General features: G+C 44.8%; 1 protein-coding gene across 1 annotated transcript; it reads right to left on the bottom strand.

The window, feature by feature from the left end:
* Positions 1-67: 67 nt before the first annotated feature.
* LOC131282402 (bridge-like lipid transfer protein family member 3B) lies at positions 68-27,595 on the bottom strand. The gene is made up of 16 exons (XM_058311857.1): positions 27,464-27,595; positions 14,654-14,855; positions 12,677-13,548; positions 11,010-11,129; positions 10,547-10,857; positions 10,223-10,243; positions 7,525-7,611; positions 6,236-7,452; positions 6,017-6,155; positions 5,811-5,940; positions 5,117-5,731; positions 4,922-5,036; positions 2,972-2,992; positions 1,271-1,413; positions 684-1,151; positions 68-610 (listed from the first exon to the last, which is right to left on the bottom strand). Exons 1-16 carry the CDS (start codon positions 27,505-27,507, stop codon positions 436-438), a joined length of 4,680 nt encoding a protein of 1,559 aa, XP_058167840.1. The 5' UTR covers positions 27,508-27,595; the 3' UTR covers positions 68-435.

The following is a 27,595-nucleotide window of genomic DNA, read 5'->3' as shown; positions in this document are numbered from 1 at the left end:
GCCCTTTCGTTTTTTGTTGGGTTTCGTGTGGAAATGGGTTGGGAAAATTAAAAAAAAAACGGTTCGGTTTGCCTTTCTATCGAAAACTCTCCCTGATGTACTTTGATTTTATTCAGCTTCAGTTTGTTATCTTAATACTAGGGAGCTATCTTAGAATCATAAATAAAACATAACAGACATTATAACAACCTTCTCATCGCGCCCACGCGTTTGCGGAACACAACATGGAACGGAACATGGAATGGAATGCGGGAAATAAGCTGTCGCATGGAACGGTTTTGGCCGGGGCAGCCCCTTCAGCCGGTACAGTACGTGTTTCCACCACCACCACCATCACCAACTTTACCACCACCCGTTCGAGGAGATATCCATGGGGCGTACGGGCGCCTAGAATGGATTTTCACCGCAGCACTGTATACAGTCCATGCAGTTGTGCTATCTTTTGCCGTCCTGCTGGCCCAACTGCACGTCGCTCATCGCCGTCAGCTGATCCTGGAGCGACTTTATCGTCGCCATGAGCGTACGCTTCTCGTCCAGCAGCGTGGTGATGTCGTCCTGGGCCGCTTTCAGGTAGGTGCGCAACACATCATTCTCCTGTCGTACTTTCATCCTGCAGCGGGTGTCGAAAGGAGTAATTAATCAAACTGTTTAATGGAATGAAGGGCGCAGATGATGAGCCTCACCTATTGCTTTCCGATGTCTTCTCGTTGTCAGTCAGTTGCCGCTTGAGGCCTTCATTGTCCTGCTTGAGCTGTTGTAGCACCAGGTGGAGGGATTTCACCTCTCGATCGCGCTCTCGCCGTTGCTCAAAGTCGGCTCGGTTCAGTTTCCGCTTACCACCGCCAACGCTGTCGGTGACGTCATCCGGCTTGCCACCGTACGTCGGCTGCACGTGGAACACGCCGGCTTCGTCCCGCGTTAGCAGTACCCTTCCGATGGCCAGATTGACCGGTAGCGTCCCCGGTGAGGTGATGTTCACCGGTGGGCGATCCTCGATCAGGTTCACCTTCACGTTCTCTACCGTGACCTCCATCGGGATGGGCGTGGGGATTACCTCGTCCTCGGCCAGATCGCCAAGACCCACGACCGTGCTCATCGAGAGCTGAAGATCGAGATCTTTCACCTCAACGTTGAGTTTCCGTTTGAACCAGCTAAAGCCGATACCGATCGTTTAAAACGCCGTAACAAGGATTAACCAGAATAAAAAGGGGTAAGAAACGTAAGACCCACGTAGAAGAAAGTCCGTGTTCCCGCAAGTTCATATCATTACCTCATGATCGTCGACTTGTCAGTCACTTTAAACGAATCGGCCGGCAGGGTCAGCTCCTCCTCTAATCTAATCGCAACGCAAGGTGGTGCTTCCGGATTATGCGGTGCAATGTTCCATGCTCTACATCTAGTACCGAACTTGGTCTAGGATGATAAATGATTTTCGTTTTTTCGAATTGGCCATGTTTGAAAACGTTTTTGCCGAATCAGGAGAGAAACCAATGATGAGATATTTTATCGCAAACCGATTGCCAAGCAACATTCGTTCGACGACAATGCATTTCAGTTTCAGATTTCAAATTTAATTTTCCAACAGATGAGAAATGTATGTGCGAGAGAAAGAGAAAGAGAGAGAGAGGGAATAAAAATAATGAAGGGAAAAAAGAAACAAAATCATTAAATTAGCATCAAACGGTTATCGTCTGCGTTAGCTTACATTTAGTAAAAACAAACATAAAACGTTTGTGTGTAGTTTTAGAAAAGGATAAATCCAGAAAGATCGAGACACACAGTACAGTAAGCATGTATAAAAGTAGAGAATCAAAATCGAGCTTTCGGAAAAGTTCAGAAATGACGAATTTCTGAATCAACATAAAATAAATTAAGTGATAAAAGAGATAAAAGAAAAGAGAAAGAGAGCGAGAACGAGAGAGAAAAAGAGAGAGAAAGAGAGATCAAGGAAGACGAAGGTGGAGAGAGTAGCTATTCTATGAAGGAATGTTTTTGGCTTTGAATATTTTACACTGTGTAGAGTATCTTAGGTGCACAAAAAGTGGTAAAACATGTAATTTTTATGTAAACCTAACACCTAGTTAGGTATTACATATTTTATATAGGTTGATGTATATCAATCACTGTAAACATGCAGCACAATCGGTCTCTATCCATAAGAACAAACGATCATCATCTCAATAAATGTAAAGAATGAGAATGAGAAGATATTCGTAGGCTTCTCCTTTTCCCCTGAACTTAGGATATAATGAAGGGGTCGTTTTATATTGCCAAAAAAGAAATAATAATGGACAGGAACATTAAAGATAGAGCATTACAAGCGTGATCATCATTCATCCAGCAAAGCAAACAGTAACAAAATGCAAGCAAATGCAAGGTGTTTGTGGGCTGTTTGTGCTGTTCTGGTTGTTTGTATAATACAGTAAGGATTCAGTGCTAAGGAATAGTAAAAGTTGTGTTTAAGAAAAGAGAACGATACGTTCTCTGGGTGTGTGGTGTGTGATGATCGTCATCTGTGATTGGAACAAGGGCACAAAGTTGAACATATTTAGAGAGGGTCAGTTGAAGTACTAATTTTAAATAAACAATACAAGTAAACCATAACCTAATCTAGCCTTCTTTCACAATTCCTTTGTACACCGGTTGTGCTGAGCTAAACAGAAGATAGAGACCAGTAAATTTAAACATGACTGGAATGTTTGCTGACTGCGAATTACAGACAAACATACATTGATAACATGCACCAGAAATGGGGATAGTCAATACATTACAAATCTCTCTTTCCATCACTTTAACATTTGAAGAAGAATTTGGGATAAATAAAAATGTCTCCACAAGTGTACAACATAACATGAAATGAGCATAAATAAACTCAAAACCAAACGACGCAGAATAAAATACAGCTAGTACACAAATAAATAAAAATGATAATCAATGTTTAAAACGATTTGTTGTAAACGAGTATAGATACCTTTGGCTTGCGATGAGCACCCTTTTTGAGGGGGAGAGAAGAGGTCACGTTTATGTGTACAGTTGGCACAGATTATGTTGTTGGTTTACCAGCGATCGTGCAACAGAGTTGGTTCGGTTACATTCGTATGAGTAAAGAGTATAGAACGACACATACAGGAAAACACAAAACGCACCACAAGAACAACAGAAACGATTCACAAGGATCACGTATATAATGCGGCAGAAGTTGGAAAAAGGGGGGGTGCAATAGGTGACGAAACCCCACCGTGTCCAAAAAAAGGCGATGGAGCGCAAGTGAGGAACCATTCCACACACGGTAAGAGACCATCACCCCATCAAGTTTTCATTGGAGGAATAGCAGTAACACGACGGCGGTGCCAGAACAATATTAAATGCATAAACAAACAATCACACAACCCACAGCCCCACACACACATACACACCAACACAAAGAAAGACAACCACAACCCACACGAATGTTGTTTTGCAACACGTCACCATAACGAGAAACCATAAATCATAAGTTTCGATGTTCGGTAAGGCCACGTGTTTGCAGCCCGAAGGAAACAGTTGGCGTTGGCGTTGGGATGGCAGCCAGTAAAGGAAGTGCAAGGACGAAAAAGTTTACGAAAGGGATACGTGTAGGTGATTGATAATTGTATCGCATGTTGTACGGTGTTTGTTCGTTCGGTGTTTTGTAAGGGACAGTAGTGACCGGAAGGACCACGGTTGGTGCAATGATGCGTATTGTTGGCCGGAGAGGACAGACGGCAGAGGGTGTAATGTTGTTGTCGAGGATGTTGGCAAGTTGATTACACATATGAAGCCAATTTTATGGTTTTGGATCCGATTGAATTGTTTTGTTTGTTTTCCGGTTGGTTTGTATTATCGATAGGATTATTGTTTTTTTTTTTGAATAACGAGAGATGATAGAGAAAGCATGCAAAAAAAGAAAAAAGAAAAGAAAAAAGTTTCAACAACATTAACACTTGGATAGTTGAGAATATTATATATGTGTATGTATATATATAGTATATAAGAATATGTAGTTAATGTTTTTATTTATATATATAGGATTATTCCAACAAATATATAATAGATGAAGGATGAAGTAGGAAATCTATAATAATTAAAGTACTGAGGGGAAAACAAATACCAAAAAAGGCACAGTGCGATGAAAAGGGAGGAATAAATAGACGTAGAAAGTTTAAGATGGCGTAAGATGTGCTTTTCTTTAGTACTTTGCAGTAAAATGTATTGATTTGGAAAAAAGGATTCAAAAGAATACATGCCAGATTGTAGCTTATCCTATCCTAGGTACGAGAAGGTTGAAAGATATGATTACAAAGACGATAAGTAGAATAAAAATTAAAGATAAAAAGGCAGCAAGTCGGACAAAATCGTTCCAACAGTCTACAGAAGTGGGATGTATTAGTTAGCAATTTCCTCAGAAATCTTGACTCTAGTATTTAAGTTTATTTATGACATGATATTCGTTCCATCGACTGCTTTTATTCGGAAAGCCATTTAACACCGACTTTAAGGAAGATATATTTACAAGATATGTGTTAATGCTGGTATCAACAAATGGCAGCTTGATAACAATAACGATTTGCTTGGCATTATTTGATGGAGTTATTAGGATTAAGCAAACCGTCGATCACATTTAACAGTAAACAATTGTTGCGAGTTTATTAAATAGACACCGAAAAGGAATTTTGACAAAGTATTAATTAATAGAATATATTAACTCAAAAACTGGTAAAATACCAAGAAAATTGAAGATGGAAGAGAAACCAAGAAGAGTGGTAGGAAGGAAAGAGCGAAAGGCTGTGAGTTTGTGAGTTTGGTGTGTTTGTGTATGTGAGAATATGTCCGCATTAAATGCTTATTGCACGGGATTATGGAATTGCTCTACTGCTCGTGGTAGCAACAGTTGCCAACATACCTGAAACTCGTCCCAAGGAATGGCACCACATTCGTCGCAGCTGATGGCGGACATTTGCAACCGAAGCGAGGAGCAGCTACCGACATTCTGGCGTATCACTTCAACCGTAGTCAACCTGGCGGAATCCGGAAGAACATTATAGAGCGAGTAAATCATTAAAATGCCGATCCAAGACAAAGATTACAAACGACGAACCTAAATGTAACCATTGACACCAAATCCCGTCGCTTGAGGCTACTGCTCTCGGACGGATCGGACGGCGAGGACATGTTCGTCAGGAACGGATCCTCGCACACCTCGCTTGCCACCTCGATCGGGGCCATTTTGATGGTGCTCTCCTGTCCGAACGGATACAGCCGGAACATGGCGTCCATACAGTCGGTGGTCTTTTCCGTGTCCTCCAGCACGCGTTGTAACTCCGAGTCGGAGCTGATGTCCGATTGCACCGAAAGCGTGTCGCTCATGTCATCGGACGTGTTCGTCTTCAGTGCGGAATCGATCGACGTCATGAGGTGCGAGAAGCCCTTCTTCATCGAACTGAGGCCCGAATTGAGCTCCTTTGAGAACGAGGTCGAATCGGTGGTGTTGGTGGTGGTTGAGGTGCGCGTTTTCGTTTGCGTTTGTAGTGCGGCATGCTGCTGTTGGTGTTGCGACTGTTGTTGGCCGCCCGGAATAGCAGTTCCTGCGGTGTTGGTAGAACCAACGGTACGTGCCGTGACGACAACTACCGAGGAAGAGGATGGCGTTTCTACCGAGGCAACACCGGAGGTGGAAGATGTCGTTGGAACGCTTTGTATTTGCACATTATGGCTGTAGTTGGAAAACAAATCAAAGGTGACCGTAAAGTTAGAAATGAGTAGAACTGAATTATATTTCTATGTTATCGTACCCGTGGGTGTTGGGATTGGAAATATGATGCACTTCCAGCGGAGGTTCTGTTGCTATTGGGGAGGGACATTCGGTACTGCTAAAAATGTTAGAATTTCTTGTTTGGTCCATCGAATTTGGCCACCCGGAACCTGGAACGGAACGGGATTATCATAGTGGGAAGGTTAGTTTGAATAATGGGAAGCTGTATATTTTCACTGATAATACCTAAGCTAGCGGAATCGGGCAGCACACTTTCACCATCACCTCCGCTCGACTCCTTACCGGGCGTTTGAGAGGGCATTACGAGTGAAACTTCCACCTGCGGTATAACACAGCCAACTATGATTGATTTTTCCGTATTTGCCTGGACGTGAGATAAAGGTGAGAGACATTTACACAAATGGTTATGGCAACTATGTATGTATTCCCGTCCCGCTCACTTACTGCCTGTAGGATGCGCTTCGAATCGAGCGATAGAAATGTGGCCATTTCGGTTAACTCCTCCGCCAGACGCAACAGGAACAGATACTGATAATGGTCAATTTGAACACTAACTAGATTGGAAACGTGAGCGATGATGTGCAGATCGGCCGTCCGATTGTCCGCGTCGCTGTCCTCGACCGAAGGGAGCTGTGGGGGTAACTTGTGGCTAGTGGTAGTAGTTGTGGCCGGGCCGAGTTTAACCGGCGACCCTTCCTCGGGAATGGCGGGAGCGGATGCGACCGAAAGCCGCTTCCATTTCTCATCGTCCAGCGGACCCAGCGGAGGTCCGCCACTCCAGTGGCTACCGAGGGGCGTTTCAGACAGGTCTAATGATTGCTTTAGACTGTTGACGGACAGTATCAGACTACTTTCACTCGATTTGTTCGAGTTAAAGTTGTTGCTGTTGAGCCGCTTGCTTCCGTCACCACACTCCGGTGGCTCGAGCAGCTCCGGTGGGAGCTCATCCGAACGCCCGTGTAACCATATCGTCACCGGAACCGCATCGACGAACGGAATCGCTCGGCTTGGACCGATCGAACGGGCTCCGTAAAACTCCACCCAAACCGGATCAAGCTTCAAACACCACACGTCCCTCGGTTCGCGCCACGTTGCGTACCGAGTAAGATTGCTAAACGCTGATTGCACTCCGCCACCGTTTGGAATGGCACCGGCCGTGTACGCGCTTCCCCCAACGACATCCGTCGCCGCAATGTGCGACAGTATCCGATCGGTCACGATGCACAGATCGCCCGGTTTCGAGGGAAACCCCGAGCCAAACACAAGGCTACCTTCCTGCAGGGACGATATGGCTTGGGCTAGGTCCGCCCGCGAGGCACCGGTCTCACGGATGTTGGTCAGCGCGAACCGGGACACCTCGACGTGCATCGCCTTGGGTCGGTCGCGTTGCTGTGGTGCGCCGGGCGATGCCTCGAATATCAACCGCGGCATTATGCACTCCACCTTGACGTCCATGTACATGATGTTGGGCTGCTGTTCGCCTCCACCGCCGCCCGAAGAGGTCGACGGGGTGGACGGGGAGTTGAGGCCGCTCGTGACATTGTTCGTCCGGAGGAGACTCTCGTGCAGGTTCAGCACGAACGAGCTCAGCCAGAGGAAGCTGTCCAGATGGAAGTGCACTTGAACGGGGTTGATGTGAACGAACGCTTTCGACGGTGGCACTAAGAGAGGGAGGAAAGATACGACAAAATTAGGTTAAAATGTTAAACGAGACCAATCAAAGAGTTACTTACGGGGAAAGACAAAGTCTCCGGGGTAGTAGAAGTAGGTAAACTCCGCATGAAGGGTGGCCATATCCGGTGGTACTCGGTCTCTGTCAGCTGAAAGTGGAAAAGTATTCAGATTAATTTAACACTCTATATGAGTAACTTGCAAACAATTAAACTAAACAAACTTTTTTTTCAACTTCAATCCATCATGCAACAATGTAAGGCTAGTATGGCTAACATGGATAAGTTAAACATTTTCCTAATTAAATAAGTAAATGGATTTTAGAGTGACCAGTTAAGAGATGACTATAAACATTTCTTATAACCAAGAATAAAGTATGAAAAATAGTTGAAAAGGTCGATGGAAAAGCATTAAACATAAGATGGTGTTCCTCTCGTTTCCGGAATGTCATAGTTTTATGATCCGTTTAACGACTTTTATCCTTTTTGCTCCGTAACATAATAAAATCTAGCGAAGAATGAATCAAACGGAACGTGAGTTCACAGGGTTAGGGGCAACTCATGTAAAGTTCATGACCACCAACAATCAAATAAAGTCCTTTTCAGGGTTAACGGAGCAAATGGAAAACTCATGTCATTGGTCGCTTAATTATACGCCTTCGCAAGTCCACCAGAGAGGGTAAATGTTGAGACCTTTCCGTTGGGGGGTTTTGTGTGAATTATTAAGAGTAGCTCGTCCGGAGGTCACAATCAGTGTTTCGGGCATCGCAACACAATGAGGTTAGTGTCAAGAGTAGGTCAAGCCCTCTACCGCATCCTGGTGGAGTACTGCAACTGTTCGTCGCTGGCCGGCATCAGGAATATTGGCAACTCCCGCCACCACTGGACCGAACGATGGTTCTGGATTGGCTGCACGCTGACCGGGTGGTTGTTTGCGGTGCAGCTGATCCGCACGTATGTCGCCCTGTTCCGCAACGATACCGTCAGCATCGCGCTGGAGAACGTCGATACCCGCTGGGAGCGGACGGCCTTTCCCTCGGTTGGGGTGTGCGAGATGGGCTACAACAAGGAAACCTACAACCGATTGATGACGTACATGGATGGTTTGCGCGAGGGCGAGAGCATGGAGTACAATTACGACGTGGAAGACTTCCTGATGCGTGTGATCTACCATAACCTGTACAACGCGGCGGCTTTCCAGGTGTACTGCCAACCGTACGCAAAGTGTTCCGAATGTATGCGTTGTCCCCGCGAAGGGTATCGGGCCGTGGCGGGTTTAGTTCGTGCGAACTGTACGGAGCTGTTCAGCAGTTGCTCCTGGAACGGGAAACCTTTCGACTGTTGCCGCTACTTTCGTCCAATCAGAACGAGCGTGGGATCATGCTTTCTAATTAATTCTTTGCAAACGGTTGAAAAGTAGGTGACAACGTGCGAACCGTTGGACAAATTGATCGGAAGTAACCGAAGCAAAATGTCATTCTTACTCTTTACACTCCCCACAAGGTACGGGAAGGATTGGCTTCGTATGGAAGTGGATACAGAAACACCGGAAGGAGAACTAAGACTATCTTTCAAGCTAGCTACCTCGGTAAGTATTGCAAACTTCTACACTGCTGGCGTTTAGTTTTTCTGCTTCCTCATCCTCCGTCGCCTTTAAAGATGCACATTATGAACGAAGAGGACATCCCGCACATCCTGTTGGCGAGCTTGACGTACAACCAAATTGCGGCCGGTTTCTCGCAGACCGTCTTCATGACGCTGCAGGACATCGTGAACGATCCACTGGTTCGCTCGGTCGAGACCGACATAAGACGGTGCCGTTTTCCCGACGAAAAATCCGACACCGACGGTTATCCGCAGTACAGCTACAGTGTGTGCGTTACCGCATGTCTTAAGGCGGCCCAGATACGCTTGTGCAACTGTTGTCACCACAACATGATACTGGATGGTAAAGAGCGTGTCCACATTGATTAGTTTCTTCTTCATTGAATTCAACTTTCTTCCTTTTTTTCTCAAGAAAACGAAAGACATCTCGAATGCAACTTTGACGGTATGGTATGCTTGGATGAAATGGATATTGTCGCGCCGGCAACGAAAATTCTTCAACCGTGGCGCACGGACGGCCTGGCATGCCCCTGCTATCCGTCGTGCAACGAGAAGCAGATCCGCATCGTCGGCCGGGAGTCGGAAACGTTCGATCGTGACGAACGATCGGTGCTGATCAAACTGATGGGCATGCCGACGCAACGGTACCGGCGCCAGATCGTCCGGGAGACCATCGATGTGGTGGTTTCGATCGGCGGCATACTGGGACTGTTTACCGGTGCTAGTTTGCTGAGTTTGGCCGAATTTTTCTACTTCTTTACGGTGCGCTTCTACAACAATGTGGTGCCGAATGATGCGGAGGTTCACGAGAACGCCAAAGAGGAAGATGGGAGGAGCGGGGACGAAGACTATGGCTCCGATTCTAGCTCTTCGTTCGGTTATGAATCGTTACCGGATGATGATCGTTACGAGGCAAGGTACAACAACCGATACAATGTTTATGATTGAAATGCATACCAATTGCCAATACGAAACAACTTCACTTAAACTCAAAACTGCTTTAAACACCATCTAACACAACTATTTGCTTTTGAATGAAATATACTAAGATCGATTGTATAACGTCAACATGAGAGAAAATGTAAAATAAACAATTTAAATAGAGTACCGAGCAATAAAGAAAAATGTTCTAGTCTAAAATGAACTCAATCGATACCTTTCTTCCGCTTGTTCTGTGCTGTTGAGTTGCAGCAGCAGCAATGAAACGAAAATGGTTGCAGAAAGAAACCGTTAATGACTCCGTACGAGACCGCACACGCTAACCACTTGCACGGTTTTACAACATGGAACCCGTGGGGGCGTGTACTCTTCATACTAAGGAAAATAGGGCTAGTTATAATGAACACTCCTCCTACTGAAATTTCCCCTCTGCTTCATCCTCATGCCTATGCCGTCCGTTTAATCCATGCAAACAAGCTGCCTCCTGCCAAGGCATCACCACGAGAGGGGGGGCGAACAAAAACACACGCAGACAACTTACCGGCCACAAACTCCTTCGGCATCTGCTTGTTCCCGGACGTCGTCACGCGGTACAGCGTAAACTCTTCGATCTTCATCACTACGCAGGCACACATGAGCTTCGCCAGATTGTCCAGGACGTGCTTTTTCATCGGCGACACGGCGGCCGAACCGACACTGCCCGGTGTCCCCGGGACGGATGGTTGCTGCTGCTGCTGCTGATTGCTATTGCTTCCAATACTGGTACGACGTTGTTGTCCGAACGAGGGAGATGCCGGTGGCGCTTGTTGCTGCTGCTGCTGCTGCTGTTGTTGCTGGCCAAAGTTTGTTGTTCTGAAATTGCGGTAAAGCACGGACTATGGTTAGTGGCGGGGGATGTTGTTTTCAGTTTCCCACAACCCGCACCCGGGGTCGCACAATGGGAAGCACCATAATGCATGCCGCCGATGCTGACGCACGCGAGAAGCGCGCTTCCGGGGCCGTACCTTTCTAGTGATGCATGCTGCGGCGGCCGGTTCGGTTGACTTAGGTTAAGGATGGTTTCCCTGAAGGCGTTTAGTGACTGTTCGAGCCAGAGGGCGGGTGGAATGCTTGCCTCGCGGTATCTGAGGAGACGGGTGGATAACATAAGGTAGAGTTCGTGAAATATTGTGTTTTCCAGTGGGATATAAAATATTCTATGAAATTCTGCAAATTGTGTGGGCTAGAAGTGTTAAGGTGGAATTTGGAGGAATTCAATCATTTATGTCAATCAGTTCATTCCACGAATAAATCGCCATGAAATCAAGCCAGTTAAATAAAAAGCATTGGGCTCACATATGCTGTTACAAAAATGGTAGATTAACAGACAAGCAGATTAATCCTTGCAATGATTCCTTTTTTTCGTTCATTTCAATGGACAAATACCAATAACTACTTTCGTTTGATATACATATAAAACACTTCTGGTTAAATTTTTCAACAACTGGAAACGTTGGCAAGATGAAGGCAAGTAATAACAAGAATATAATATTAGCATAGTACATAGAGGTCGCTGGGGTAATATGCATCCCATTTCTTCTGATTTCTTATGAAAAACATGTTTCATAAGAAAGTACCCTCTAGAAGCGAACTAAAAGGTGATCATCCTGTGAGTTTTACAGTTCTACATCAACCGAAACGCGAAACACTAAACAAAAACATCACCAGTTCGCACAGAGTCTGATGTAATGTTGCTGTCCACTCCGCCAGGGAATAGACAGTGCAAAAATGGTTGTTTTTATAAGTGGAATACATAGTTCCATTAAGTACAATCAGAGCTTCAAACTGCACACAAAAACCTCGGTAAGTATGCAGATTCACTCGTATTTTTATTACAAATAGGTTCAACTATCCATTCAACTTGCAAGTAGGTCGGGGCTTGGTGCATCAGTTTGTAAACGAACTAGAATGAATTCTTATCATTTAAAATCAAGATGTTGATTAATAAAAGCATCAATTCTCTGGATTTAATTTACATCCAGGAAATAGGAGGAAATATTTCAAAATTGATATAAACAACAATCACTAGTAAATTTCATTGAAAATGCATTAGTTCTCCTGAACTGGCGCATATTACCCAAAGAACCCATAATTTCAATTAACGCTAGTTTCATACTAGTTTTGCCCTATTACATTATTAACAAATCTTTTTTCTCTATTATTATTTATGTTGTGTGTCTATTGTGTTATTTTGTCTTAATGCATAAATATACCTACGTTTTTTTTATGAAAAGGATATCAAGCTAAAGCGAAAGTAAATAAGTAAAGGAGAGAAAACCCCGCGATAAACATAATCTGGCGTAAAATAAACTTCGCCAAACTTGCCTGAGTCACGCCATGTGTTAGCAATGTGGATCCTACTTGGGATGCATTGATTTTTAATATATTTCCTACCCCATGGCAGCGTGCTAACGGAAAAAGAGCGTGTTCATATCGCACGCTACACGCAAGGCGCTTCCGTTACGACGGACGAGAGACGAGGAAAGAAATCGAGTTTCAACCAGCCAACTCGCGCTGGTAAGCTCGCGAGCACGGAAGGCGTTAAACTCGCGGAACAGAAGTTCGTTAAATTAAATTACCGCCCGTTCATTGGCATGTGACACGGGAGGGAGGGAGCTGTGTTGCTACTCACTTGGGCCAGTGGGATCGATCGGCTTTCGCCAGGTGGTACGGGTAGTAATCGATCTGGAAGCCCTGCACCGAAATCTGGAGCGCCCCGCCGTCGGTCAGGCTCGGGTGGCTGGACCGGCCAACGCCAACGTCGTCGCACAGGTGCAGATCGATGCGCTGGCTGAAGAAGTGGTAGGACGTTTCCCGCACGTCGTACACGTTGAAGTAGCGCTGGGCGGCGGTCAGCTGCTGCGTGTCCGGTGCCTTCTTCGACTGGTCCAGCTGGGCCTGGTACTCGGGCAGCGTTTCGAGCTTCTTCTGCGCCTTCACCCGCTGCACCACGTTCGTCGACGCCTTGATCAGGCCGGTCAGCGAGTCGACGAAGTGGAGCGCGGCCTTCAGCTGCGAGTCCGTCAGCACCCACAGCAGATCGTCGAGGATCAGCACGAGCCGGCTGGCGACGATGCTGCAGTCCGAGAGCCGCTTCTTGATCGTGATCCGACAGCGGGCCTGATTGGTGAGGAGCCGCAACGGCGTCAGGCTGAGGTCCTGCGTGCTGCTCGCCTCGATGCGCACCGTCTGCCAGGACAGCTCCTTGAAGATGAGGATCATGCCGCGCGTCGGATCCTTCAGTCTTGTCACGCGCAGATCGCCCAGCAGCCACTTGGGCGTCCGCGACTCGACCCGTATCCGGGACATCTGCACCGAGGCCGTGAAGGCGGGACTCTTGAGGTTCACGTTCACCGTGTTCACCACGATCGTGATGCCGTCGATGACCTTGTGTATAAAGCTATATTTCCCCTGGGGCGCCGTCAGGCTCGAGAGGCGTGCCGTCGGCGTGCCGCTGCGCGCTATCTCGCATGTCTCTATCGTTATGTTCACCTCGTCCAGCGTCTGTGAAGGAAGCGAAGGTGGATGATCACGTCAGGGTGAAGCCGGTAAAATGTTGTTTTATTTACTTATTCGCGCGAAGCAGTATGATCGTGTTGAGCGATTAGATAGTGAAAGAATAAACAATAATTGTTTGCAAAGTGCATCGAACGACGCGTTGTGAAAATATCTCGATTACTTAAATTGTATACCATTGTAAATAAAGTTATGTCACGAAAAGCTCGTTGGATTTATAAATCCACCATACAAACACATAAAAATTAAAACAATACAGAAAAATCATTTTTTGAACTAGTTATTTTGTTCGCAAAGAACACACTTCAAGATCAAATACACTTGGCAAAGCTTTTTTACGTAACCTTAGAACCTTTGCAATTTGCTCAACGAAGTTTTTAGTGAATTCAAGAACTTAGTAAATTTGAACGAACAGAAAGAAGCCAAAGAAAGAATTTCATTTCATTTTTTTCATGATGATAATTTATTACGATTTTGAGTGAAATGCCAAAATCATTTAGTAGAATTTTTGTCTTAGGATTATATTTTACGAAATTTGTGAAAAATTGCCAAATTTAATTTAAAAGAATTGAAAATAATTTCTGAGAAACCCAGGAAAGAAGATCGGACATCCTTCTATTTGGGCAACTTTTTTCCAATCATAAATATTTAGATTAACTTGAGAGAGAGTTTAATAAAGTTTGAAAGTTATGATAGGATCAATGTTTATTTTCACAGCATTTGGTACGGACTATTTGTTTACTCTTTTTTTAACTCTATTTAAATCACAAAATAAACTTCCCTAAAACAAGGAACTCAATCTATGTATTTAATCCACAAGAAGGTCGTGGTTTAAACAGTATGCGATAGTAGAGTTCTCTATATCTGGACCAAAAATTGTGGTATTAATCATATTTCCCCGTAATATGATAGTAATCACATTGACACCTCATTCGCTTCGAAAATCACAACATCGCAACAAACCGCACACGCACTTTCGTCGTTCGCCCCGCCGGACACCGGAGACGGATAGATAAGGCGGGGATTGCAATCACCTTAATTATGCCGCCAGCGGTAACCGGCGACGAGTACGCCACCACCGACACCTACTTACCAACATAATCGGTGTGCTCTTCAGCTTGGTCCAGGATATCCGAAACGAGACATGGTTGCACCAGGCGGACGTCAGCCGCAGCCAGGCCGGCAGCTCCAGCAGCTCCGTCAGCACGTTCTCGTCCAGCTGCAGGTTGGAGAGTTCGCCCTCGCCCCGGAACGCGCTCAGGTTCACCTTATCGGGTGATAAATTCTTCGTGTAACTGTAGTAGCCCGAACCGGAGATGGAAGTAAAGATGAAAGAGAGAGAAAAAAAAAGATGCACACAAATAAATAATCCGGAAACCGGATACACACCAAGTGGACTCCCTTTCTAGCAGGTGGGTGGTGAGGGTTGGGGGGTCTGGCCGCCAAGTGGAGGAGAATTAAGCGGTCAGGATATACGAACGGAGGGTGAACTCGGTCGAAAACGTGTCGAATAAAAGTGCAGGGAAGCGGAACGGGCATGAAATTAAATGAAATACCCACAGAAAACCGACGGTGACGAGCGCTCGGGGAAATAAAATACGACCCCGCCGAGGACCTGGCTACCGGCCCCTGGCCCATCAACTCCCCCTTCCTCCTCGCCGTCCTCCGGTGCAACCCCAAAAATGTCCCAAGGACACGAACGGATCCGTCTCCGACCTCGCACTTTTCCTCGGATGTTTGGAAAACTTTTACTTTGCCAACTGTCGGCGAGCGAATGAAAATGAATTGCCCAAAGCGAATTGGCGCAGAGTGTGTGTGTGTGTGTGGGTTCGTGTGTGTATGTGTGGCCAAAGTCAGTTCGCCGGCTAGTTTATATTCCGGTGGACTTTCTTTGCCTATTTCACACACCACTATATGACGGTAAAAGGCAAAGGCCGGAAAGGCAAGATGCTTGGAAAAAGCAAGGTGAAATAAATAAAATCTAACCATCTTTTACCGGCATCAACCACACCACGCGGAGGATGCGGGAAAAGCCCCCGGGGAGGGACGGGGATGATTCGGGATACATCCCGCCGATCCCTAGTTAGCACAGGGAAATGCTCGCGGGCTTCACGGAGGATCGGAGCGCGGGAAAACGACTCGACCTGTCATCACAGACCGTTAGCAGTGCGTACGTGTTGTTGGAGGCAATTTGGATCTCGGGAAAAGCTATGGCGAAAGGAAAGTGAGTTTTCTCTTCTCCCCCCCGCAGGCTCGCGGGCCAGCATGTGTGTGTATGTGTGGGATGAATTCTAATCAGGGCGCATTATTCCGCACCGCTTTTTATGATCACCATAATGGTCGGTGGTCTAGTTCCCCTCCCCCAATAAAACACACGGAATGGAGCGCAAAATTGTGCAAGTTAGCTTTCGTTTCCTTCTTTATTACTTCACTCAAACGCGCGTTCCCTTCCTAGCGCTGCTTGCTTCTTAAGCCTATTTCGGTGACGTAAAAGTTTTCCCTCCATCCTCCGTCAAATGTCACCTCGGAGCAGAATAGTCCTGGCGGCGATCCTTAGTGGTCCAGGCGTGGGATCGGGCTGATTGCGATTCGCTGTGCGCCAATTACATTAGTGCGAGAAAAAAAGAGGATCATTGTTCCGCATGGGGAAAAATAAACGCACAGTGGCCGGAACATTGTCCCGCACTGGAAAGGATGGATAATAATTAGTGATGTTATGGTGGCATCATCACGCTAATTATTCATCAAGTAAATATACATAGTAAAATGATGTTATAGCTTTCGGTACAAATTATGAACCAATTACCATTTACTCATAAAAAGAGGTTCTTCTTACGATGTTCAGAGCAAAGTAGGAACAAACTTTATTGAAAAAATAAAGAGTTAATAATGGTTTTAACAAGCAAGTACCGTATTTTGACGTATCTACTAACATCGGTTTTTCGTGAACAATTATTGCTTCGAAATTTGAAAAAGAAATTATACATGAAAATTATTTTACAGCTTTTTAGTACCAATTCCTGTCTTCCTCTCAGTATAAAATCAGCTGCTCGTATGGGGTTTCTCTTTTAAATGTAAATTAATAAAAAGAAACTAAAAATAGCTTTTGTAATGCTATTACAAAGATCAAAAAAATGAAACATAGGAGAATAAATACACCATTTTAAATTTTAAACATTTATAAATGTTCAAAATATTACTCAAAATCTCGATGAATTTATAAGTTCATAATTAACTGAATATAGCTCTGATTTAAATAAGATGAAAGCACCGAAACGTATAACAGGATCAAGTACATCAGTTCATATTTTTAAAAGTTTTAAAATTTGGTTGGCATGTACTTAGATAAAAGTGTAAAATGATGTATATTCTACAAAGAAATGTGTTTTAATAAGAACGATCCAATATAGATGAGTGGTGATATACATCCACGAAGGAGTGGTATTTTAAACTTTAAATCCAACCTTGATTGGAAAACTATTTTATGAACGAACTTCAGCATCAAAAGGATACTGAAAACTTTAATAATCGCTTCGAGATGGAAACAGTTTATCAAACCAAAGTAGTAGTTCTCTCAAGAGATCCCGAACGCTTCAAACGACTTAGCGCGTCAGCATAGATTAGCAATCATCAAAAAGGAGCATCATCATCATCATCATCGTGCATCGAATATGTATGAACCAATTAACGCAACGTCTCTTACCGACGGACCGAATACCGAAGCGGGGTCGAACACGCATCAACCGGGAGAGGGAGGGGTCACTATTTCTGGCTTATTTCCTAGAGATTGACTTACCTTCTTCGAATCATTCATCCCGCCCTGGGGGGACTCTTCTTCGAGAGTGTCGGGAGGGTACGTGACAAAATGCCTTCTTTTTATAAGCGAAAATCATAACCATCCCGTCGCTGCAAGCGTCGGTGGTTCTTTCCCTCTTTCGGAACGGGTCCAAAGCTCAAACGCCGGAATGCAATCAGGGAAATTATACCCGGAACTCATTAGCCGGAAAAGCCATCCAACTTTACCCACCATGGGGAGGGGTACGGCGAGCCGGAAAAGTGGCGAAAAGTGTTTATCCTCCTAAAACACGATCGCCCCGCGAACAGTGCAACAGGTTTTGAGGAAGGGATATCTCTGGAAAATGTGCGAGAGCAGGTTTCCATCGGAAAATTCACAAGAAACTCATAGCGCACCGGGACCGACGAGCGGAGGAACGATTCGTTGAAGGTAATTTGCCGGTTTGATGACTATAAAGAAATTACATTCCTACCTGGAATGAGCTCTAAAAGGTGACCAAGTTTTTGTGTTGCAAAGATGGCGCAGCCGGGAGGGATGCGGGGGATGTATGTGGAAATTAATTTTTCTGCCACCAAACAAAGGACGGGATTGGCCAAAGTGAGGTGAAAACTGAAAGTCACTGGTTCCTACATTGCAATTTAAACATCCTAAGGGGCGGTCGGAAGTCGTCCTCATCCGTCGTCCGGGGCGTGTTCGACGACAAATTAAAATGTCACCGGAACGGGGACGCAGGAAGCTCCACCATCCGGGAACGACCAGGTTTGCATCGCCGGGATCCAAAGAGGGAGCACTCAGAGTTTATATTAAAATCACCCAGAAAACTTTAACGCAAAACAATCTCCAACCAACCAGCGACCTCTTGCTGTCCCGTCCACCGAGGGCCGGTGTCTCCGGTGTCTCGCTGTCCGGTAAACTTTGCTAGGAATTCAATTATGCACTGATCCTGAGTTCGTGGTGACGTGACCATTGCAAACGAACACGCAACCCGGAACCCGGTGTCTTTACTGTCCCCGCACGAGCCAAACTCCATGGCATGGATAGAGGCTCAAGTTCTGGACCAAGTTTACCCTTTGGCAAGCGGAAAGTTTGATGAAGGAAACACGACGTAGGAAGGAGGGGGTCAATTGATCCTTACGACTGGGGAGTCGTTGGGTCAAGTTATGTCAATGCCAGTGGACTTAGTACCAGACCATCGATCGATCGACGACTGACGGAACGGTGGGCGAACAATAAGGATAAATAATTAAATCCAGTTCAGAAATTGGAGCCCCCTTCGACAGGATTTAATACGGGACGGATTTTCTTGTCAGGTAGGTGCCGATGGCACTGAAACATACGATTTCTAAGTGTTGGGAATCCATTTCCTAACTTATCAAACCAGTCGGAGACGGAAAATATCTCTATCGCCTCAACAGGTGCCAATGGTATCAACGGTAACTTCCCAAGGTATGACGACCTTCTATGCGACAGGACGAAAGTTAATTTCCTTCGGAGTGGGTCAGCTTTTTCACTTGTTTTCCCTTTCCTTTTCCCACATTAAACCGGCACCCGAGCCGCAGGATGATGGAACTTCACCATTCCGGAGGCCTCCGGCTAAAGCATAAGGCTATGATCGAGCTATTATTAAGCACATCATGCATAAGTAAAGAGCCACATGAATAACTGAGCGTTGGGTTCCTTCTCTCGCGGGGAGGGGAGGGAAAGTGACTCCACCGTGGGAAACTGATAGGGGAACGGAATCGGCAAGACAATCCATTTCATCCGGGGCCATGGGATGACTTTAATGTACGAGTATATAACAGAGTGTTCTTAATATATGTTAAATGGACTCTGATTTATTCATCACGGGAGATTAAGAAAAGCTCTTGCTATTTTTACCCATCAAAATTACGCGATATTTCCCAATGGAATGAAGCAAGCGAACAACGAAACAAAGGACGGTTTAAAGAACGCTGATTTTGGAACCTTAAAATTCCCGATAACGTACCATATAATCATTTAAAAATAAAGCATAAAAACCTACTGCTGTCCTTAACGTTTCTTCTAGATGGTAAAAACATGTTTGAAATACTTTTCTATTATATTTTTGAGCTCATCTCAAAGACCAGTTTGTGCTACAATCACATCGTCCATAATATAAGTCAAATCAATATTCATTTACAATTTCAAATGAAAAGTTGGTATCAATGAAATATTAATGCCTTTTAAAAATGAGACGTTATCTTGAGGACAATTGAAAAAATTGAGCTACGATCAATGTTCGGAAAAAAAGGATGGTGTTATGGATGGGTATTACTCTTACTGAATTTTGTTTTTCTTATACTGTTATTTTTTTCATTCCTGTCAATTAGAGATCATCTTTTAATGTGATTTCTCTTTTTCTTAGTATCACTTGAAATGAAATATAAAAGGTCACAAAAATACAACAATTAAAAAACATAGAAGCTTCGTTGAAACAGAAGTAAAGTCTGTGGATTCTGAATTAACTGAATAAGACTATAAATTAATTGAAGACTGTAAATTAAGTAGAAGAAGAGTCTTTCTACAATTCAAAGACATGTAGTAAATCTTTTGACTACGTACAGGAAATCTTTGAAAAGACAAATGGATACACAAAATTTGTGTTAAAAAAACCGGGACTAAAGTAAAAATATTGTTGAAAAAGTGGTGATTAACAAAAAAAAAAAAATGAGGATCACACGAAAAAATGGTTTATTCATAACACGACCGCTAAAGAGGTCTGTTTTAATTATCAACCAGAAGCGTGTAGTTTCATTCCATAGCTTAGGAATGTTGGTCTAAACGTTCCGCCACTTAGCAATTGTCACTATCATCTCAAAAGCATCTTTATTGAATCATTCCACACACCCATCTAATAACTGAACGTAGCTTGGCGTGGAGGTATATTATTTCGGCACCGACCGAATAAACTAATAACCAATCCACCCCCGGAAGCTCCCAATGGGCACCATTGGGTGGCTTGGCTTAGGCTAACACTCTCCGTCCGGACATTCCTGCCTGGGGGCATTCCGGGTGATCTGCCATCAGTATTTCATCGAATTCGTGAGTAATATTGATAGTGGGCCGTGTTAGCTACGGGTTTCCTGGCGAAACTTTGGGCTGACTCCGGCAGAAACAAGTCGTCGTGGGTGCCCCAAACAGAAGGTGAAGCTGCGGGACAGGCCTTTCGCCGGCAAAGGAAATATATTTCATTTCATTATTTATGTATTCCGTCGCAGCAGCAGCAGCAGCACCGAAAGCCCACCGCGGCCTGAGTTCGTGATGAGCTGTAAAGCTAGGCACGTCCGGATGATCGATCCATCCTTTGCCCGCATCCTCGGATAAATCATTCGTCCACCAGGCGAACGGATCCTTCTCATTTGGAATCCATCCTTCGTCATCTCCAGCCATCCAAAGCCCAGGGCCGAACGAGCTTCCCCGGAAAGCGTGCCCCGGGTAGATAGATTTCGCCCACCCCGCTCCTCCCCGGTAGCATCATAACTATGCATATGGGCGCGTCTCGCGAACGGATTTCCGCCGGGTTGGAAAATGTGGCACAAAAAAAACAGGCGGGAAGAATCTCCTGCATCACCGTAGAGAGCGCACGTGCCTTAACTTGCTTCCGCCGTCCGTGGGGGCAATATTTTCCGTGCCACGGGCAAGTGCTCCGTCGTGTTTGCATCGGTGACAGGAGGGAAGGAAAAAAAAGAGGTATCGTAGTGCTTTCGAAATTGGTTTAAAAAGTTTTCCACCATCAGCGGAACCATCGGCGAACGGCACGAACTGGCAATTTTCCACACGATGGCAGCAAGTAAAGCGTCCCATCTCGTCGAGCGTGGGCGGGGGGTGAACCACCAGAAAGCCCATCTCCCGGTGTCCCGGCCAATTCGTTTCCAGTTGCCACTACGCGTCAATCAATCACAATCGAAGAGGAAAATGAAATAAAAATATCATTAATTACAATCGCACGGACGACGTTCTGTGGCTGGGAAAAGCGGGACGGTAGTAAAACCCGAACGGAAGCGAGTCAAGGGGCAGAAACGACATTTTTCAATTCCTTCCCCGGAGCGATATTGAAGGGAACACTCAAACTCGAAGCTGGAGCCGACTGGAGGATACCGTCAACCATCCTCCGTTTCGTTTCGACAACGAGTTTTCCCGTCTCCGGGGGGAAGTCTCCGGAAAGATTGTGTAATAATTTGCAGCACAAATAATTGCTCACTTGCCGACGAGGGAGAAGTGATGAAAATCCGGAAACCGGAAACGGAACCGACTTCTCCCTCCCTGACAGAGTGGAATTATTTATTGCAATTTTCACACATTCTGAGCAGAACTTCAGTTCCATTCCACTCGTACTTCAGACGGTAGGCTACGGTGTAGGACAGATGGATGTCGATTCGGTGCTGTTGAAATGGAGCCTTTCTATGAAATATTTATTCCACTCAGATCGGTCCATCATCGGACACTGACGCTCGCTTGCATACCCTTCGGAAATCCCCGCTTCCCGAGGCTTGTCCACCTGTAGGTCACCGGTGAGCAAAGGGCAATAATGTTATGGGCATCATTCGGAAGCGGAAGGGTAAAGAGAGGAAGCATATGCACTATGCGTGCATGAATGCGTCGCTGTAAGTTATGACAACTGCATCAGACACAGTGCAGTGCAAGGTAATGCCACGTCAGTCATTGTCACCGCTTTTAATGACAATGTATTCGATTGTAGCACGTTCGGTAATATATCTACATCGTGTTCAAGCTTGTTTGGCAGTGAGATAAAGAGGTAAATTGTTGTTATGCAATCGCGAACAATTACAAATTCGATAACAATCGAAGAATTGCATAATTCAAAAGTGTTTGAAAAGAAGTAATGTATTTTATGGTGATTTCAGTTTGGCCCTTCCGATGGTAAGCATACACAATCACATTTCTAAAAGCCTGTTGTAAAAAGTAGATAAGATCAGGAGTTGACAAGTTTTTAAAAATAGAGTAGAAGAACATAAAAAAAAATTTCACGCATGGCACAAATTATCAAAATTAAATGAGACTATTATAGTTTCAGAGAAGTATAACGTAAAAATCTATCTAAGATAATTAGCACACAAATTGTAAGTAATCAACACATCAAGGATTTTTGATAGCGTTACCTTAAGAAAAACAAAACCAACCATTCAATGTTTGTTTTGAAAATCAAATAAAAATGATAAAGAATTAAAAGAGGTTTCATGAATGATAAAGATTATTGAGAAAGACAAAACAAATCAATGCTTGTTTTGAAAACCAAAGAGGAATGATAAAGAATTAAAAGAGGTTTCATAAATGATAAAAGATTATATAAATGATTGAATACTGTTAACGTGGAGTTTTTGAATTGTGCAGATATTGTTAAACTGCATCGCTACACCTGTGACTAGTGAGGGTTAAAAATAAACGCACTGATAAGTGCAAGTCAACCCCTACAACAGATAGTTGTCAGTGAAAGGAATATTTTAATTAATAACACGACACTCCAAGGAAGATTAATCATCCAGGGCAACTCGCTCACATTGCCCTCATTTTAATTCCTACAATTTAGCCTTCAAAATAATTAGTCCCCGCTGACGACCATCATGTCTTTACGGGCGAGAGCAATATAAACCTAGCGGCGACCAATTTGCATACAACCGAAACCGAGGCGGACCCTAAAACTCGTGATAAGAAAATGCCGAGCTGCCAACAAAAACGATCGTAATGAAGACAACGGACAGTGTAGCATTTGTTCCCTCGTGGATTTATGTGGACCCTTTGAACGGAATCATCGCAGAAGAAAAACATACCCTTCATTTCTTCCTCGCGTTCGTCCTTCCGCTGAGGGCAGCATCGCTGTCCTTTGACCCACTTTCGAACGGAATGGATGGCGAAGGGCTTCAAGAGTGAGTGAAAAGAGGAAAACGAAGCCAAAAATGGAACACCCACTTACAGCAGAGCCCATGACGATCAGTGTAATGAGTGCACGATGTACTTGGGCGTCGAAAGATGTAACAAAAACCCCAACTTCAAAATGAGCATCATGTTTTGCTTTACAAGCTTTCGGTCCCATTTCAAAAAGGGATGACCATTTTAAACGCCGGTGCTGGCCGGTTCGCTCAAAGTAAGGGCTCAAGTATCATTAGCAAAATGAAAGTGTGATACTGTGGACGTGTGGAACGCAATGGACGGATTTTCACCGACAAAACTGCAGGAGGAAGCATGCAGCAACGAACGAAATTGCATTAGAGCAAGTGAAAATGGATGTTCTCTGCACCGGAACCGGTCAAAGCTGTCTGGCGGTAACGTAGATTGATTGAACCCGGCACAAACCAACCGTCGACCATTCATCATCCAAAATAATACCATGTAATGCTTGGTGGTTTCGGTGCAAGAAAAAAAACAAGACTGGGTCAGTAGTGCTATATTTCCAATTATTTTTAGTTTCACATGTGGGTTGCGAATTTTTATAAAATTGAATTTAGAAATATTTTAAACACATACACGTACCGTGAACTATTTCCTCTGCATGAAATCCAACGTTCTGTCGCCAAAATCGAGCCAACGTGGCTTATCAGCCCCGCGCAAAGTCCCGATTAAATAGCCACGTTTTCTGAAGGTTATGCATTGAACCCGACGAGTCTGTTTACAGATGGTGGCTATTTTTTTTTGTAATCCGTTCCCACTTTGCTGATAAAGCGTGGCCACTAGACGAAAAAAAACCCGCTCATCATCATCGTACATTCATCGCTCAACAAAAAAGAGCTATTTTGCAACACTCCGAGTGATTCTTTTTCGTGAACGGAAGTGATAACCCACCTTTATCACGATAAAAGAAAAACGACCGACCATGCATGAGATAGCAGCAATAGCACAGGCACTATGGAACAATGTTTAGGATCAAAGAAAAACCAACGCTTCCAACGGATTTACATTTCCTCGGAAAAACACGGACACAATTCTACCCCAAAAGGTGCATCTCCATTCCATCTCCAACTCCAAGTGTTTACTGTATGCATTATCAAAATGATTTATGGCACGAACCGGACACACACGGCGGACCGGAGATCATAACCCTTGGAAAGCGACCATGCAGACACGCCCGTTAACCACCCTCCATGGATGGTTCCGTGGACTGCAGAACAGATGCGTCGTATCCCAGCGGTTCGCAATCCGTTGGCAAAACATGGTCCACTGTTTGATAACATGGTGGACTCACAGGAGGGGAAAGAGAATGCGAGAGAATGCTGATGTTTGCTTTAGCATGAAAAAACAAAACACGGGCGATGACCCCAACGAGTGGTGAACATTTCGGGAAAAGTGTCTTAATACAAGAGTTTTGATAGTAAGTGTGTTAAGGTTTGTGACATAGGAATGTTTCTGGGAAATTCATTCATGTAGATCATGCATCCGAGATTCATTCGAATTAATCCGAGAATGTACAGTGCGTGTTATACCTATGTTATGTCATTGCAGTGAATGAGTGCTAAAGAAATGGTGGTGCATCTATAAACATTTCGCACTTTGTAAACATTGGTATCTCTAGAAATTTATATAATAACCTTTTTTGTTAATCTTTAAGATTCAATTCATCATCGTTCTGACTTGAATGACCCAGTTACAGTTTATATCGTCCATTGTTTTGTAGCGTCAAAGACCACTTACATAATGTAAAATAATTATTTATATCAATGTTTACATTGGTTCATCAATGTGCGGCCCAGATAAGAAGAAGATATCAATGTTTTCACAAATTGGTATCATTCACCAAACACATTTGTCTTTGGATTTGTCTTTTTGGTTTTTGGAACCCATCTCCCATGCATGCATATGCGCACACGTACAAACCGCTGATCCACTTCCATTCACAGTAATTGACATAAATTTTTAATAAATCCCACTTTCCTCATTCAACCGACGTGCGGCGAAGGCAAGGGAAGAAAGGATACAAAATTGAGAATCGCCCGTGGGCTATAATCTAATAATGGCCGCACACTTTTCAGATAGCGCCATCGGAAAAAGCGCTGTGGCTACATTTGAAAATTTATAAACCCATCGCCGACCCCGTTCCACCGGAGCCGCCATCCAACGGACCATTAATTCCATTACGCCGGAGCGTTTACGAAGGTAACTGCGACGGGGAACCCACCTCCCGGGTTCTTTGAGGGTGGAAGGTTTGGGTGGCCTTTTTTTCGTTTTTCTAAAAACTCCGACCTGACGCAGTGTACCTGCGTCCCGGGGGCCGCACGCGATACGTCATCAGCGCCGGGTTCCGGGGAGTTCGGAGGCCCAACCAACCCGTACCATATGGTATAACTTTTGCACCGGTGGAGGTTTTTTTTCCCACGGGAAGCCATTGGTGATGGAATTCCAGTGAAAAACCGGCGATCCTTCCCTCTTTTATCCCGAGATCAGGAAAAATGCTACTGCAGCTGAAGTTTGTAGGGGAAAAATTAAATCTAGCTTCCATCGTTCTCAGCGCACCGGGACGCATGCCATTTAATTTTTATATCAACGGCGATGAAAACAAGGACGAAGGCAAGCAAAAAGTAAGGAGCAAAACCAGAGTCAAACGCAGTGTGCCAGCCTTTGCTTGCACGGTTTAGCCGACAGCCATTAAAGTAGGCGGGAAAAATCCCCGCCCCCCTCGCAGCAACCGGCGACCGGAGAAGATTGGGGTTAGAAAAACCGGGACGGACGGAAAAACGACCACTCCCGACCATCCAGGGCGGAAGAAGCTCGTTCGGGAGCGAATGGAAAAGGTCAGGGTTGTTAGGCGCGGGCGCACCGTAACCAACAACTCGAGCGCCATAAATCGAAACCGGTACGTCTTAAGCTCGACCGTGGTCGTCTTTGGCGAATGACGATAGTTAGGCTTCGTTAGAGAAGAAGGTTTTATTTCGTACTTTTTAACCGTTCATTGGGGATGGGGAGGTGTTTTTACCGCGTGTCCTGCGAGTGTCAGTTTCAGGATTGTGACTGGTTGGTGTTAAAAATTATCAACATCGTGCATTTTAACGACTTGCCGTACAACATTGCGACGCAGTATTTTTTCCATTCGGCATGGAAAAACATGCTCAAACAAACAAAGAGAGAAAGTGGCAAATAAAAATATCACCATCGAGTTTATCCATTCCCAGCCGTTGGTCCAAACGCAGGCAGGTTTATTCCACGAACTTCCGAAGGCGAGTTCCATGTCGTACCGGTCGCTGCCGGCAACAAATAACAAGTAACAAATTAATTTACATTTAAATGACATGCAAACAGACCAGAAATAGCTAACTCGCGAAGGACACATTCGCCATTAACCGTATTTCCATTTCGAGTCAGGCTACCCCCCCACGCAAAACATACTATTCTGGGGGTTTTGTTTCTTTTTGGGGATCCTATCCAACGACAGCGATAAAAACGTTATCCTAAAACATAACCCAAAAGCATCAGATGAAGGTACAAGGAAAACATCAAAAGTGCGTGCCACCAATTCTGTGCTGTCCTTCGTGCGTGGTCATTTGTGGTGCCGGAAAATGGTTCCACTTTCCACGCGGGAAATGTTCAAATGCGACCGCTCTCTCTGCGTCCAGGGCTCGAAGTGTCGTAATGCGACACTTGTCGACGTAATGCGTAATGGTTCAATATTTCCAACACCTCAACCTGCGGAAGGGAGGAACCAGCTGGAACCCTTTCTCTTCTTCCCTCGCAAAAGGATAACAGAACCGCCGTTTGTTGGCATCCTTCCAGACGACCGCCAACCGTGCGGAGGAGGTCGATAATAGGTTTTCGCGTTTCTTTCTCCGCTTTTTTTTTATCAATTCAACTCACGCACACGACTGTAAACATTCGTAACAGCTGTTTCGTTACGTGTGAATGGGTTTCGCTGTCTTACTTGAACGAAAATGAATAACAAATTGAGTTAATTGTAAAACCGGTCGTGGAAGGAAATGGAATCGATTGATCCAGGGTCGACGGGAAAGGACAGAAACCGAGAGGGAGAGGCAGAAGAATCGCAATCAGGGGGTGACCTTCAGCTCCCCTGAGGATGTCGGGAGGTTGTTGGGAAGAAAATATTGCAGTTACGAAAACAAGACTTTTCGCCAAGACGCCACTTACCGGGAGAGATGCTTGAGCAGTTGATTCTTTATGATAGACACCATTGTTGCGCACTTTAGCCCGATGCTACTTCCGCTTTACGCTTTCTCGCTCACTCGTTCGGAAACAAAGATTTTCCTCCCGCACTTTCCC

This window comes from Anopheles ziemanni, chromosome 2 (genome assembly GCF_943734765.1).
Source record: "Anopheles ziemanni chromosome 2, idAnoZiCoDA_A2_x.2, whole genome shotgun sequence".
NCBI classification, from domain to species: Eukaryota; Metazoa; Arthropoda; class Insecta; order Diptera; family Culicidae; genus Anopheles; species Anopheles ziemanni.
This window is presented reverse-complemented; position numbering and strand designations above follow the sequence as displayed.

Excerpts from the sequence above, each read along its gene's own strand:
- LOC131282402 (XM_058311857.1), bottom strand. The coding sequence starts at position 27,507 with ATGGTGTCTATCATAAAGAATCAACTGCTCAAGCATCTCTCCCG. Across the intron at positions 11,130-12,676 it reads GATCGATCCCACTGGCCCAA|ATACCGCGAGGCAAGCATTC; the intron begins GTGAGTAGCAAC and ends CCGTCTCCTCAG. Across the intron at positions 7,612-10,222 it reads ACAGAACAAGCGGAAGAAAG|CTGACAGAGACCGAGTACCA; the intron begins GTATCGATTGAG and ends TTCCACTTTCAG.